This window comes from Micromesistius poutassou, assembly GCF_964030765.1.
Source record: "Micromesistius poutassou genome assembly, chromosome: 19".
Taxonomy (NCBI): Eukaryota; Metazoa; Chordata; class Actinopteri; order Gadiformes; family Gadidae; genus Micromesistius; species Micromesistius poutassou.
In genome coordinates this window covers 9,615,961-9,630,766 of record NC_140289.1, presented here as the reverse complement: position 1 = coordinate 9,630,766, position 14,806 = coordinate 9,615,961, and the positions used below count along the sequence as shown (strand labels likewise).

Genomic DNA, 14,806 nt, shown 5'->3' with positions numbered 1-14,806 from the left:
TCTGATGAGCGACACTGTATCGGAGGACAACAAAGCAGGAATGTTGCAGCTATCTAGCACACCTTGGGCTCCGGTGGGTGCGGTGGCAGCGGTCCGCTCAGCAGCATCTGCTCTTCTCGCAGCAGCATCCACACACCGCTGGGTGGGGATTGAGAGGAATAACTCCCCCCTCCCTCTCGCACGCACGTACCGGCGCACGCACAATAATAGACGCACGCACGTACCGACGCACGTCGCAGGCACACGTAGTTGTATCATGATGTGGCATGTCAAGTTCAAAATAATTATTAATAACTATTATTTATTGAACACTCTTGAACACTATTGACCACTATTGACCACTCTAACTGCCACTGCCTGTGTTTGGTAAAGGCATTTATTGTTGCCTGGTTATATTCAAACGCGCTGTGCATTTAGGATTGTGACTTTGTTTGGTCCAAAAGCGGTTTGTTCTTTCGGGCTTGCCGTAGCGGCTAAAGCGTCAGTGCGCGCACAGACCCCGCCCACTGTAATGTTAAGAGGAAGTGAATAGTAACGGAGAAGGCTATCCAATAAAAACTACCAACACAGACCGAAAGCGTTGTCATCTCACCAACCACGAAATTTAATTCACTATCTATTATGGAAAGCGCACCACCGACGTTGCGTTGCTTTAATGAACACCATTGTGCAGAGTTGTTCCCCGACGACGGAGTGGAGACAGTAACTTCAGAGGAGCAGGTGAGGCATGAGTGGGAGGATAAGCCATAACAGTGACTTAAGAGTGAGGGCTGCTGCATGGCTCACGATCACGTTGATCACACCCACTTGATAGCTGTGAGGAGTAACCTCTAGATGTCAAACACGTGTAATCCTCTGGGTATTTTGGATTAGCTAAAATAATTGTGGGGCAATAAAACAAGTGCTAGCTTGCCATCGATTACCCAGAGTAACCTTGTATGATTGGGGGTTAACAAGATTACTTAGGAAAGCAAACGATTGTTGTTGCTGAACGTGAGCGGTCAACCCAGTGTGGTTCGTAAGATAATCTTCTCCTGAGCACACCGCAGATCAAGATATTAGTCATTTTTGGTGGCATGACACTCGTGATGCTGACGAAAAGCCACCAAGAGCTTTGAGCCTCCGTCGATGAGATGAATTACATTCGGCAGACGCTTTTATCAAAGCAACAGTCAAAGTGTACATTTGAAATGGTATTTTAACTACAACTACAGAAAAGAGTATATATAACTACAGAAAAGAGTTATCTCATGAACAACTGGGAAATGTGCCATTGAAAAATACTGACGTGATTTATAAATGTTGGTGATGTTTATTGTCAAAGCTTGTCTTGTCGTACGCTGACTGTCTTTTTTTATTTACCCCGCCCAGAAAAAAGTTGAACGCAACATTGAAGAAGTCATAAGTGTTTACAAGCAAATACACAGTGTACCAGAGTAAGTACTCATTGTTATGAATGTATCGGCCTAAAGTTAACCACAAAACTAATGAAATATTGTAGATCATGACCTAATAGTAACATGACCATCATACCCCTAGTCAAAATTCATAGTCGGTTGTTCCCGATCAGTTAATAGCAGTTCATATGTTCAACCAACTACACTTCCCAGCCCATAACAATATTGCTTTTCAACTATGGGAAATGGAAGGTGCTGTTGACGAAGCTGTTGTCATGACTACCGCTTCACACTGATTGTCTGAGTAAGTGCAAGAGCTAGAGCGATGACACGGCGGCTGATCACTGACGTGCCCGGCAATGTATAGGTAGGATCTCATTACAGGGCTGGTAGCTCTGTGCTGCATGGAAAGGGCAGGTGACTAATAGGATCAGGGCCGAGGGGAGGGATAGAGGAGTGGTCAGCTGTCTGAATGACTCATCCCCATGAGCCACCGTTGTGCGTGTGGTTATGATGAGCAAGTCTTTCTGCAGAAGCTAGTGAAAGTGAAATGCTTGCATTTCCCCAAAGTGTATTAAAATAGTCAAAGTAGATCCTAAGAGATAATTCAAAGCAATCCTTTCAGTGCCGAGGACTTTGTGCCCTAGCCAGTTTTACACAATTGACCAGGCCTTTTATTCACATTAAATTACCTGCATTTGTCTATTCATTAGGTAGCCCACTGCCTGCATTCTGCAATCTATATTTACTGCAATTTCCCGTTAAGGGTTAACAATCTCCAGTTTATTATGTGTGTATCATTATGGCCATGCATATAAGTAGATCTCAATCTATCAATCGACCAATTCCTTTTTACTTTTTATTGCATACCAATTATTCACTTTAAATCGCTGAGGAGGACTGATTTGTGTATGCAAATGTGTTTGTTCTTCTCATGTCTCTATTGCTCCATACACTTGTCCCAACAGAGCCTACTCACAAACTGTCTGTCTCTCCGTAACCCCCAGGCCAACGCTTTTACGGGAACAGCACTACCAGTATCTCAAGAAAGGTTTACGTACCCTCTCCGACGCTTACGAGGTACGGCACCACAAAGACGCCGTCGAATCTCACACCTACAGAAATGAATTAGTCTAGAAAGATCGGACCTATTTGTTTCCCACTCTGAGCTTGGCCCCTTTCTCTCTGTCTGGGCCTCAGCCCAACCCCTTTCTGTCCCTTTTATCACTGCTTCATCTCAGTCTGCAACATTTCACTCTAATGAGAATCCCTCAAGTCTGAAACTTTTTCTAAAGTGTGTGTGTGTGTGTGTGTGTGTGTGTGTGTGTGTGTGTGTGTGTGTGTGTGTGTGTGTGTGTGTGTGTGTGTGTGTGTGTGTGTGTGTGTGTGTGTGTGTGTGTGTGTGTTACAGTGTCTGGATGCTAGCAGACCATGGCTTTGCTATTGGATTCTTCACAGTCTGGAGTTGCTGGAGGAACCAATTCCTGCTGCTGTGGCTTCAGAGTAAGTGTCTCACAGACACACACAGACATGCGTGTACAAGCACATACACAGAACATAAGGTTATCTAAGGTAACCTGGGTTCAATAAAAAGTGCCACTGTAGGGGTCCTCCTCTTCAAGTCGGTGAGTTGTCTAGGAGTCTATAACAGACATAGCTCACCAGCTATAAATACTGCGTGTCTGCATGCACTCTATTTTGTAGACTAGAGATTATGTTATTCCCTGAGTGGCCTGTTGAACTTCATTCAAAGATCATGTATACCTTTTTTTTTGTTTTAAATTATATTAAGAAGCCCACCACTCTTGAGTCAACAGCATTGCATATCTAGTCATGAGGGTGGTGTTGTGGGGTCACAAACGTTGCAGTTCAAACCTTTTATTTTGAGTCAAGTTCAATCCAAAGTAATTCCTGCAAAAGAAACGTGGGAGGGGGGTTGGTGGGACACAGATGAGGCCACATTTAGGATCTACACAAAGGGACTGTAGTTATCGCCCCAGCCAGCGGGTGGGTCAGACGCTGTTCGGACCTGGGCAGACAAAAGAACGATTTGTCTTATTGTGCTGCTGTAAGCCACATATCTCCTCGGGGCCTGGGCAGGGCTGTGTGAGGTGCAGCCTGGCTGGAGTAGGATTTGGTAGTGGGGGGTCTCACAAATCAGACTTTAGATTAGGGTCCCAACAATCAGTCGAGTAATAGTGTAATAGTCGATTGACCAAAAATAAATAAAGTCATTTATCAAGTACAAAAAAATAACGTTTGCTGCTTGATGTTGCAGCTCAATTCAAATATTTGGATCATGGATCATTGTAAAAGGAAGCACTCTAATAACTTTTGACTCTTGTGATGACATTTGCTATTATTATATTATTATATTAACACACACACACACACACACACACACACACACACACACACACACACACACACACACACACACACACACACACACACACACACACACACACACACACACACACACACACGTGTTGCCAAACTGGAGGTGTGGAGTCATCTTTTTTTAAAAGCCGGTTCTGAATTAACCCAGGGGGGGGGACAGAAATCGAGGCGAGGGCATTTCTGCGTGTTGCTTTCAAAGAAGCGTGTTCAGCCCTTAATGAGCCTCCTGCTCCCGGGGAGAGCTGAGGCTGCGTGCTGCCAGGTTACCAACCCACGGGCAGCCGCTCCTGGCCTCTCCCAGCCGCTCGCGGTCACTACAACCCCTAGAGAGAGACGTGCCAACCCACCGGCTGCGCACGTCCCTTTAGTACACAGGCACGCACACACACACACACACACACACACACACACACACACACACACACACACACACACACACACACACACACACACACACACACACACATATACACACACACACACAGCGAAATAACATGACATGTCGACGGGGTCCTCTGTGATCTGTGAGTGCTCATCCCCGTTGAGAAGGGGAGGGGGGTGCGCGAGTTGGTTGGTTTTTATTGATTGATTAAAAGCACCAAGAGGGAGTAAAGCGTGTTTCAGATGGTGCATGCGGGCGCTCTCCCACTGGCCTGCGCCAGGCGTCTGGACACACAAGTCCAGGCCGCCCACTGTGACCTTCTTATCTGATCTCTGGTACTGTGGATGGAACCCAACTTCATATGTGAGCGCGTGTGCAGTGTGTGGCTAGTTAATGAGAGAGAGGAAAGCTGCACTGCTCTCTCATTATCTGTGTCCTAGTGTATGTATTAAGATATGTCACCTATTATGAGCTGATATTGCATTCTTTGCATGAAGTGGGAAATGTTTTCCCACTTGGCTATGCTTGTAGTAGACTGTTCTTTATGTCCAATGGCGTAAAGAAAACAGATCCACCTTACTGTAACACGCTTCAATGGCAAAACAAAATGAACGTTCAATGAAATAAAAACAATAGGTTGTTAGTGGTCATGTGACACCCGTGTCGCGCAAACTTCAGATGGAGGGCGTGAAATGGAGAACGCAGAGCAGCTTTAGTCTGTTAATGTAAACCATGTGGAACCAAATGTTCAACAAACAAATAAAAAGAAAATACAAATCCTTGTACCTTGTAATAGAAAACTCATGCTACACCTGAGATCAAACAAAGGCGTTCAAAAGCCTGGTGGCATATCTCCTTTTCATGTGTGGCTCGGTTCCTGGATGGGGAACAAATAAACAGGACAGCGAGTGTTCTCCAGGGTGAGTGTATGTATGCCTTTAGCTTCCAATCCCTATGCTAAGGATGGGTTGGAACGGTAAACAAAAACATTAGCTGCTCACCTTGCTAGATAGCGTCATATCATGAAAACATTAGGGTTGAACACACCGTCAACCTCCAAGAAACATACTGTGTATCTTAACTTACATGCAGTGTATGTACATCCAGTGAACACTTCCTGCCTCCATGTTCACTCCACTGGTGCGACCTTATCTGCCAACAACCTATTAGGAATGTCCACAATGCCCATTACATGGTGATGCGAGACATGTCATCCGATCACCATATTGATTAAAGCATTTGATTTCACACCACTCCTAGTAACACAGCCTCCCGTTATCCACCCCCTGTCTAGTGTGTGTCAGTTCCTGGCCCACTGCCAGAGCCCAACGGGGGGGTTCGCGGGGGGCCCCAGACAGCACGCGCACCTGGCCCCCACCTACGCCGCCGTCAACGCGCTGTGCATCATCGGGACAGAGGAGGCCTACGGCATCATAGACAGGTAGGGGTCTGCCCCGTCGCCGGACCAGCACCTTACGTTAATGTCCGGGTTAACGTCCAGAACGGAGAGCCTCAGGTGAGAGGCTGGGGATGCTGGTCGTCCGCACCACCAGACAACAGGGCGAGCGCCGCGTGAGTGGCAGACACACAGTGTTGTTTGTTGTTTAGCCCGTTCGGAGTACTTTGTTAATCCTGAAAGATGTGTCAGTTTGCTCTGCTCGTGATGGAAAAAGAAGTCTCCGAAAAGTGATGATATAATATACAAGTACACGTATAAACCCCAAATACAGTCAGGATTAAACGCATGACACACAAAATAAATCGACCCACAAATGTACATAAAATAAACATGGGCGTAAAACATTATGGCACTATAACTCAAAGGCTGGGATATTGCACATTCAATGGGAATATGAAATCCTGGTTCCATTGAGAATGTGGGTGATGAATAGGCATATAAACAAGCTGTGCCTGGGGCTTTGAATACAAATGTCTTGTATACTTATGACACATGTCTTCCACCCTACTGTGTCCAGGGAGAGGCTGCTGGACTTCCTGCGCTCTGTCAAGCAGCCAGATGGCTCCTTTGTGATGCATGTCGGCGGCGAGGTGGATGTCAGGTGAAGGCCTATCGCCATGGTTTCACACAGCCCCCCCCCCCCCCCCCCCCAAGGGATGCCAATTCTCTCTCTCTCTCTCTCGCTCTCTCGCTCTCACTCTCTCATGTGCTCTCTCTCGCTCTTGCTGAGACACGTTGTTGTCCTGCCTTCTTCTTTTTTCTCTCTGCTGCGTCCTTTCCCTCTGCTTTCAGATTAGACTCCCCTTTCTCAGTCATCAGCACAAACGTCAATACATTTCATTCATAAGATTTAGTCAAATGTTTTTATACACATGCACATACATATACACGTATATGTATACGTGTATATGTATACATGCACGTACATATACACATGCACACTTCTTGTTTGCATATGGTTGTGGCAGGCAGTACATTTAACCTTTTATTCTCATGTACAATTTGATACTTTTGTAGTTATTTACAGTGAATGAATGGATGCTTTGGATCTGTTCCCATGGAGGTTATGGAAACAACCTATACAGGCATTCAGGCATCCAATAAGCATATTAGGCCAAACCAGTTCTACCCAGTGTATTGTGTTGCCGGGCCCCTTGGGGGACAGAGTCTCCTGACGCTGGTCCCTCTGCTCCTCCACAGGAGTGCGTACTGCGCAGCCTCCGTGGCTTCGCTCACAAACATCCTCACGCCCAAACTCTTTGAGGACACCCCGGGCTGGATCCTACGGTGAGACCCGCCTTTCCGTTCAGTTTATTTATTTATTTCACTCAACCGGGCCGTATCTCTCTCTCTCCCCCAGCCTCATCTTGTCCTGTGTACCCCCACAGCCCCATCACTCTTTCTTTGGACTTGTTTTTACCGTTGGTGTTCGTTCTTAATATTGTAGTGGGTATTCCTGCTCTTGACTCAATCAGCAACAATAAACATGGGAAATATATTAGTCTTTCAAAAATATTACCCCCCCCTTCTCCGGACCCTGCTCACACCATGTTTCAGCACCACACCGTGATGAGCTTGTGACTCTGTTTCCTTCCGCAGGTGTCAGAATTGGGAGGGCGGTCTGGGGGGAGTGCCTGGCCTGGAGGCCCACGGCGGCTACACCTTCTGTGGCACAGCGGCCATGGTCATCCTGGGCAAGGAGCATATGCTGGATCTGAAAGCCCTGCTGGTGAGCACGCAACCCAGCACTAACCTGGCTCTGCAACCTCCTAAACATGCAGCAATATGACCCCGTTTCATTTGGGTTTATTTGGGTTGGATGGCCGATATACATTTCACGCGTACAACCAGAATAACAGTTTGACTCTGTTTACCCACCGCCTACAGGGGAAGCTAACCTCGTTCCCATTCCAGATAGAAACCTATCTACAGCTCCGTGTTGCCTTATCTGACGTTGATTTCCTCAATGTCAGATGATATTGATAACGCAGTTTGGAGGAGAGGGTTAAAATCCTGCTGTAATATCCTGTTTTAACATGGAATATTGTGTGATATTACGGTAGCAAGAATGCTGCCTCTCTGTGGTGCTTTTTAACAGATGGTTCAGCGCTGAAGCCAAGGCAATAACCCTGCAGTGGTGATACCATCACAAAAACAACCCTGCGGCCCACAGCAGACCTCTATGTCTGACCGGGACACAAGGCTGACACACACCTAGCGTTTTTTAAGGCTTTCTGATGCATCGACCAAGGGAGCATTTCAAAACGAGGGGAGCTAAATCTTTCCAACAGCATGAGCGATTTATAAGACTGACCAGTTCTGAGCTAAATCAATGGATTCCATCTTCCATCGAGTGATGAATAATCCCTCTTCACATCTTTTACCTCTTCCAATTCAAAGTGGATGAACCTCCTTGTTCCCAGTGGCTGTAATCAACCTTCACACACGTAGACCCTCTGCGCGCAGTGCGGTCCAAGGTGTCCACACTCTAATCAGGGCTGTTTCTGCCCCGGGCGGGGGTGACGGGGGTGAGGGGTGCGTGTCCTGACAGTGGGCTCATGGCTACCTTCTCTGAAGCCCACTGAAGAGCCGGGCTGCCGTCAGATGTAGAACAGGTGTTGCGATGTGTCAAAACACGCCGTCACACGCGCATTTACATCTCACAGCAGATGGCTCCCGCTGCCGGCCCCGTGAGTCAGGCGCTCCCCACGCCGGATCCCTGATGAACGCGGCGTTCTGTTAGACTCCCTCCATTAAGGACATGGAGGAACCAATGAATGAGTGAAAGAATGAGACAATTGTGGAAAAATCTCTATGGCAATGGGTGAGACAATCACAAATGCTATTATTTTCTTCTTTCATTTGCAGCTTTGCCACAGAGATATAATAATATACTAATAATAATAATAATAAATGTTATTTGTATTGCACTTTTACTGGAATCTCAAAGTGCTACAGAGAAGTACCCTGGATATCCAGAGTTCTCGCGAGAGCACAATTTGAATTTGCTCAGCGAGTCAATCTGGGAACAAGCAATATACTCACTCCCTGATTCCCCTGGCCCAGAACATTAAGCAATCAGCAAAGAAATGCTATTGCTAATTATGCTAATCAACTCGGTTTTGAATGACCATAAATGTATTTCACATAACATAACATAAAATAATAAATAGTTGTTCTTTATTCTCCTGTACTCCACAATGCCAGCTATTAGGCATTAAATCATCTAAAATATTATCATATGCGCCTGGCATTAGACAGGAGCCCAGCTGGTTTTAAAATCATATTTCATGCTCAACCAATCTATGCCATGCGGAGTGGAATGGGAGCCAATTAGTGGTTTCCATAGCAACAAAAATGGCAAAAATCCTCCTCGTTTCTTTTACTCTCCAGCCGGCCCTCATTCACCATCCTCCAGCATAGGAAGATCCTCTTGTCCGTCTATGCCGACACTGTGTGCCCTGACAGGGATGAAACGATGCAAGTGGTCTCCAGACTTGGCGCTCTCGACTAAGCGACTGCACTGAACCATCCCCTTTAGCTCTTGTCTTCCCGTCGGCAATGTCCCAGTTAGTCCTTCGGTCTGCATTTGCATGTTGCATTACAAAAAATTCCAGTATTTCAGTAAAAGAAAATATATACAGTACTTTTTAAATTATTTATTTATATTTTCCCTACATAACCGGGGATGCCTACAGCAAGTTGCTCTTTAAAGGAAAACCAATTTTTCTTTGAAATCCATGAACCTAAATAAAAAAACACTTCACTTCAGCAGGTGACCAGGTGACCACATCCGTCAATAAGCGGTTATGCGTGCAGTGGCATGTGTTTCGTCTCATGCCAGCCCATGTAGAAGGGGCCTTGGGTGTGGTTCTCCCCCCTTTGAGAGGGCGGGCTCTGATGGTGTTCTGCGTCATTGTTCCCCTGCAGCGGTGGACGGTCAGCAGACAGATGCGCTACGAGGGAGGCTTCCAAGGCCGCTGTAACAAGCTGGTGGACGGCTGCTACTCCTTCTGGCAGGCAGGGCTCCTGCCCCTGCTGCATCGGGCCTTCTTCAGGGACGGTAGGGTTGCCTAAAACACACACACACACACACACACACACACACACACACACACACACACACACACACACACACACACACACACACACACACACACACACAGGAGATCACTTCCAAGTCTTGCGTTGATTCATTTATTCTAGTCTCTCGTCTATTAACAGAGCTCTTTACTTTAATCTCGTGGAGTGTCTCAGAGGGATCCACGCGTAAACAGGTTTTTCTGTTGTGTCTTTGTTTGAAATTGGCTGGGATTTCTGTTGATTTTTGCTGGATAGAAGAATTCCTCATGGGGCAACAAATGCAGATTAAAAGATACGGGCAGGAGCTCAATCACACCCATGACAGGGTATGAAAGGGAATGTTTTTTCTTTGGAAACCGTGCAAAAACCAAAAAGAAAGTAAAGGTATTCTGCACAGATTAAAACCCTAGTCAAGATCAAGCCTTTGCTCCTACCTTGAAGGCCAACTGCGGATGATGGCGTTCACTGCAGGGAACTAAGTGGTGATGCAACAGTCCCTCAACACATGTACTGGGCCCGGTTTCCCGATAACGTCCACTCTTAGCGCGCTACTAAGACGCCTACGTTTAGACTTATCAAAGTTGTTTACCTCTATTGGCGTGGTTCCCGAACAGTCTCTTAGGAGTCTTCTTAGGAAACACTCCTTACGTCATTCGTAAACGGCGCTGTCCAGAAAGAACGTGCCAAAAACGATTGCTCAGAGATTGATTTTCCATTTACTGTGCAGGTGCATGACAGTGTTCTAAAAAATATTAGTCTTTGCGAATAAAACATGCTCAAAATCCTTCTAGTAGCCCTAAACATGGGCAAACATAGCATAGCCTACACTGATTTAATAAAAATATAGAAATGATAGAAACAGCAGAGGAGATTGAGGCAATCACATCCTTAATTACATCTGTCGCAGCCGTTCAAATTAGGCTATAGATTTTTTTCAAAGGTGTCTGACTTATTATTTATGAAAATAGACATTTTGAAATGAAAGCTACATTTTGAATCGTTTATTTAGCCTATTATATAATACTGTTTATGCTGAGACTGCTTTGCTTTTTGCTACTTTTCTGTGTGCGGGCTTTGTGCACCGTCAAGGGAAAGAGGCGGTGGTTAAAAAAAGTCTTTCGACCGCTTATTAAGTTCACTCGTTGCTTATAATGGTTTATTCGTTTCCCATTACATTTCCTTAATTTAGAAGATGTTTTTTTTCATTTTTGAATTGTAAAATAAATGCAAAAATTTTTTGAAGCTGTGAGTTTTTGAAATTATTGGAAGCGAGTCGAGCTGACCTCACCTGCTGTAGTGTATATTTACTGTACTGTATATTGGTGAAACACAACATTGCCAATGTGGCAGTGGCGGCGACTAGCATCAGGAGCTGAAACATCACTACGGTAGAGCTAAGAGGGTTCTACGAGCGCTTCAGACCAACCTTACCAACGAACAACGTACAAAAGAGATTTGTAGCAAAGAACCTTTCGGGAAACACGCAAGATGTTAAGGTAGAACTTTAAGTAGAGGTTACGAATGAAGTAGCGTTAAGAAGGCTTTAAGAATTCAATTCAATTTTATTTGTATAGCCTTTAATTACCATTACAGTCTCAAAGTATTTATGACACCCCCTTGACCCAAGTCCCCACACGGGCAAGAAGGTTTCGTGAAAACCGGGCCTTGGCCAATATCTGTATTTGGCAACTATACGGCAAGCTTTACACAACTCTTGGGTGTTGGGTACCAATGTATGATGGCCAGGGAGGTGTCTGGCCTGAAACAAACCAAAACAACCTGTTGAGTTGACTCACATTCAGGGTGTTTCTCAAGGACTGTGGTGAGATACGTTTGGTTTCATCAGACCCAAATCTCTGTTGTGATGAAACCCAGATTTAGTCAATGTGTGGACACCTCCAGGCTTCACGCTGCCCAGAGCCGGCCTAGAGGTACACCATCAGAGACCAGGACCAGGACGCTGGTCTCATGAGACGGTAGCAGACTCTGTCAAACTAGGACAACAAGTTTGACACGTTTGCACCAGTAAAGCCAAAGTATCATCCACGTGACATGAAGAAAAGGACAGGGGCAATCTGAGTGTGCCAGTCTGAGATCCTCATTGAAAAGCAAGGCATCATTTTGCAGAGAGCAGTCCATTAACATCCACTACATAATTCCAGCTCAAAGCATAGATACTTTGAGTCGGATGGCGATACTGATAGAGTTGTCATAAAGTGTCGCCACTGATCAAGAAATTTTCCAGAGTTGCCCCTCAAGAGTATGCTTGACTTCCAGCGTGGTAAGAGGCGACGTCTTGCTAATAAAGACGTAAAAGCCGACACAGAATGACACCCCTTCATTAGGAGCTCCACATACTGCCGTGTGTGGGCAAGCGAGAACATTTATTGGAAGTATGTCTGAGCTAATAGTGAAGTTACCCTTCCAGGAGGTGTACGTGATCGGACATGAAAAGAAGGTTTAACGTTGGTCGCACTCGTCATCTTTGTCTGGGAACGTTTCAGACGTTTCAGCTGATCCTTGGATTAGCGAACGCTGTACAGCGCTACAGATTGTATTGGCCCAAGTCCGGTGCACACTGGGCTTGTAGGGGATTTTTCGACTGCCATGTCCCACCACTGCTCAGCAAAGTCCACTCCAACTCTGGCTCCGTTGTTGGTTTCATTTTTTTATAGCTGTCATCACTGAGAGATAATAGTTAATTATAGATCCTGGAGATTAAGGATTTATGACGGGGATTTAACCCAATGCAATCTCCCAAGGGCTGTTCCCTAAATGTCTGACTTGGAAATAACGAATAAAGATGAGATGCAGGTGATATTTTGTGGATAACTCTAACGTTTGGAAATACATCATCTTTGTGCGACTCTCAGGAGCATTTCATGCCGCTACTGTGTCAATTACAGAGAGCATGGAGAAAACAAGTCTTAATTAAAGGTGCTAAAGTGGAGGCCAAGGTAGAGGTGGAAGACATTTTTAATGGCGCCTAAACTGATACGACTGATTATTAAAGCTGTGAAGGACGAAGTCTAGGATGGCTCCTCAAACCTGCACCACAAGGAGTCCAACGCCCCAATCCAAAGTCATCTTTATGAATAAGGGCTGACCATACTAAAGCTGGATGTTGTGAAGGGCATATCTACCATTAAATTGGCATCTTTGAATTAATGATTTGCATATCCTAGGGGGTTTACCACCAAGAGGAACCAACAATTGTAGCTAGGGAATAAAATAAAAAGTGGGATACATTGAATTAAGTGCAAACAATTTAACCTGAGATGATAAAAACTATTCTGATTTTTATTCAAGATATTTGAATTTATTTCAATAAAGATTGTAATGGGGCTACTACTGTGTGCTTCATTTCATGGGATGAAAAAATAAGAAAGCGCCTGAGAAGGTTTTACTGCACAAGTGACGCCAGCCTAGCGATTGTCCCTGAGTCTGGAGTTGACGTTGAGCCTCGCCCCCCCTGTGTGCAGGTGAGTCGGAGCTGAGTCTGCAGAGGTGGATGTTCGAGCAGCAGGCCCTGCAGGAGTACATCCTCCTGTGCTGCCAGAACCCAGCCGGAGGGCTCCTGGACAAACCTGGCAAGTCAGTACCCACCGCCATCTGGGACACACACACACACACACCACCCCCCAAGGACTGGGGATTATTTGTGTGGCGACAGCGCTGCTTTATGTCACCCCAATGTTCTTCTCCGGTAGGGAGAGAATTACGATGGAATTGATGGCTTCAAAAGTGAAATAATAAGTGGCAGACAGAGCATTTGCTAAGGTTTTGAAGGTTTTTCTCTTGTATTCTCTTGACTTTTTAAGAGCGTCATGATGTCACCAAAGGCTTTTTGAATCCACTCAACAAATGTCTCGCTCCCTCCAGGTCCAGAGATTTCTACCACACCTGTTACTGCCTGAGTGGCCTCTCTGTAGCACAGCACTTTGGCAACATGGACCTCCACCGCGAGTTCATCCTGGGCAAAGAGGAGAACCGACTGGTGAGGCGCCGTGGAGCTCTGGGTTCTGGCTGGTCCTAAACGTTGACATACAACTGCAAAATAATTCAGTAGAAATGTGAATGAGAGTGATGACGTTGCTGTTGGAGACATGGTTGCATCAAAGAAATGTGAGACGGGCAGACAACCAAATATATCTGGTTGAGAAATTAAGCAACTCTAGTGTAAACATATGACACCAGCTTTCTAGCAACCAGTCGCTCTGCAGTGCATTATGTGTGTGTTCTACTTCTTAAAACATCTTTTTAGCTTCATTTGAAGTAAATGTAGGATTTAATATGGCTGTTATTTAGGGCTGACAAATGAATAAGATGAGCCTACTTTGCACTGATCTAATGCAACTTTTTCCTCAACGTTTTTTCCTCATCTCCTCCTGGGTTCCAAGGCGCCGACCCATCCAGTGTACAACATCTGCCCAGAGAAGGTTGCCCAGGCTCTGCAGCACTTCCACCAGCTGCCCGTGTCTGGCCAGAGCTCCACGCCCTCCTCCAGCAGCCACCAACAGCCGGCCCCCGCCACCGACGGGGAGCTGTCGTAGGGCCTAGCGGAGCCTCGAGCGGGCGTCAACGGTGGATGCAAGCTCCACCTGTCCTCACCCTGCAGATGGTCTCCCAGTAGATGTGGACAGACCATAGCACCACCAAGGCCGACTGTGGTGACGCAACAGACATATGGGTCTGGGGATTTTAGGGGGGGGGGTTAGGACTAGGACTGGCTGGAATAAAAGGTGAGGGGTTTGGTGGGACGTCTTTGCGTTTGACTTTTTTGCTAGCCCTGTTGCTTTGTTTTCTAAACGTCGCACGGTCTAGACGGGTGAAAGTGAGGCTGTACGTAGGGTCTTGTGATGGCACATAACAAAGGTCACGGAAGACAGCGCTTTCGACGTGATTAGACCTGAGGTGTGAAATGTATGCTCAGAAACTAATAATATCCAATGTAGTGAACTGTGGTGTGCAGAGTCTGCTGGACACTGCATCAAGGCAATTCTAAAAAAAATAAAATCCCTGTGCAAAACCCTAATGAGGTGAGAATGTTCTTCCTGCGCTGCCAAGTCTTCCTGATCCTGGGGA

At 45.9% G+C, this 14,806-nt stretch overlaps 1 protein-coding gene across 1 annotated transcript; it reads left to right on the top strand.

Moving 5' to 3' along the window:
• The first annotated feature begins 512 nt into the window (after positions 1-512).
• fntb (farnesyltransferase, CAAX box, subunit beta) lies at positions 513-14,727 on the top strand. Its single transcript, XM_084483675.1, has 12 exons — positions 513-720; positions 1,372-1,436; positions 2,405-2,477; positions 2,809-2,900; positions 5,474-5,620; positions 6,156-6,239; positions 6,839-6,925; positions 7,238-7,367; positions 9,569-9,701; positions 13,204-13,315; positions 13,604-13,718; positions 14,122-14,727. Exons 1-12 carry the CDS (start codon positions 622-624, stop codon positions 14,272-14,274), a joined length of 1,290 nt encoding a protein of 429 aa, XP_084339801.1. The 5' UTR covers positions 513-621; the 3' UTR covers positions 14,275-14,727.
• The last annotated feature ends 79 nt before the right edge of the window (positions 14,728-14,806 follow it).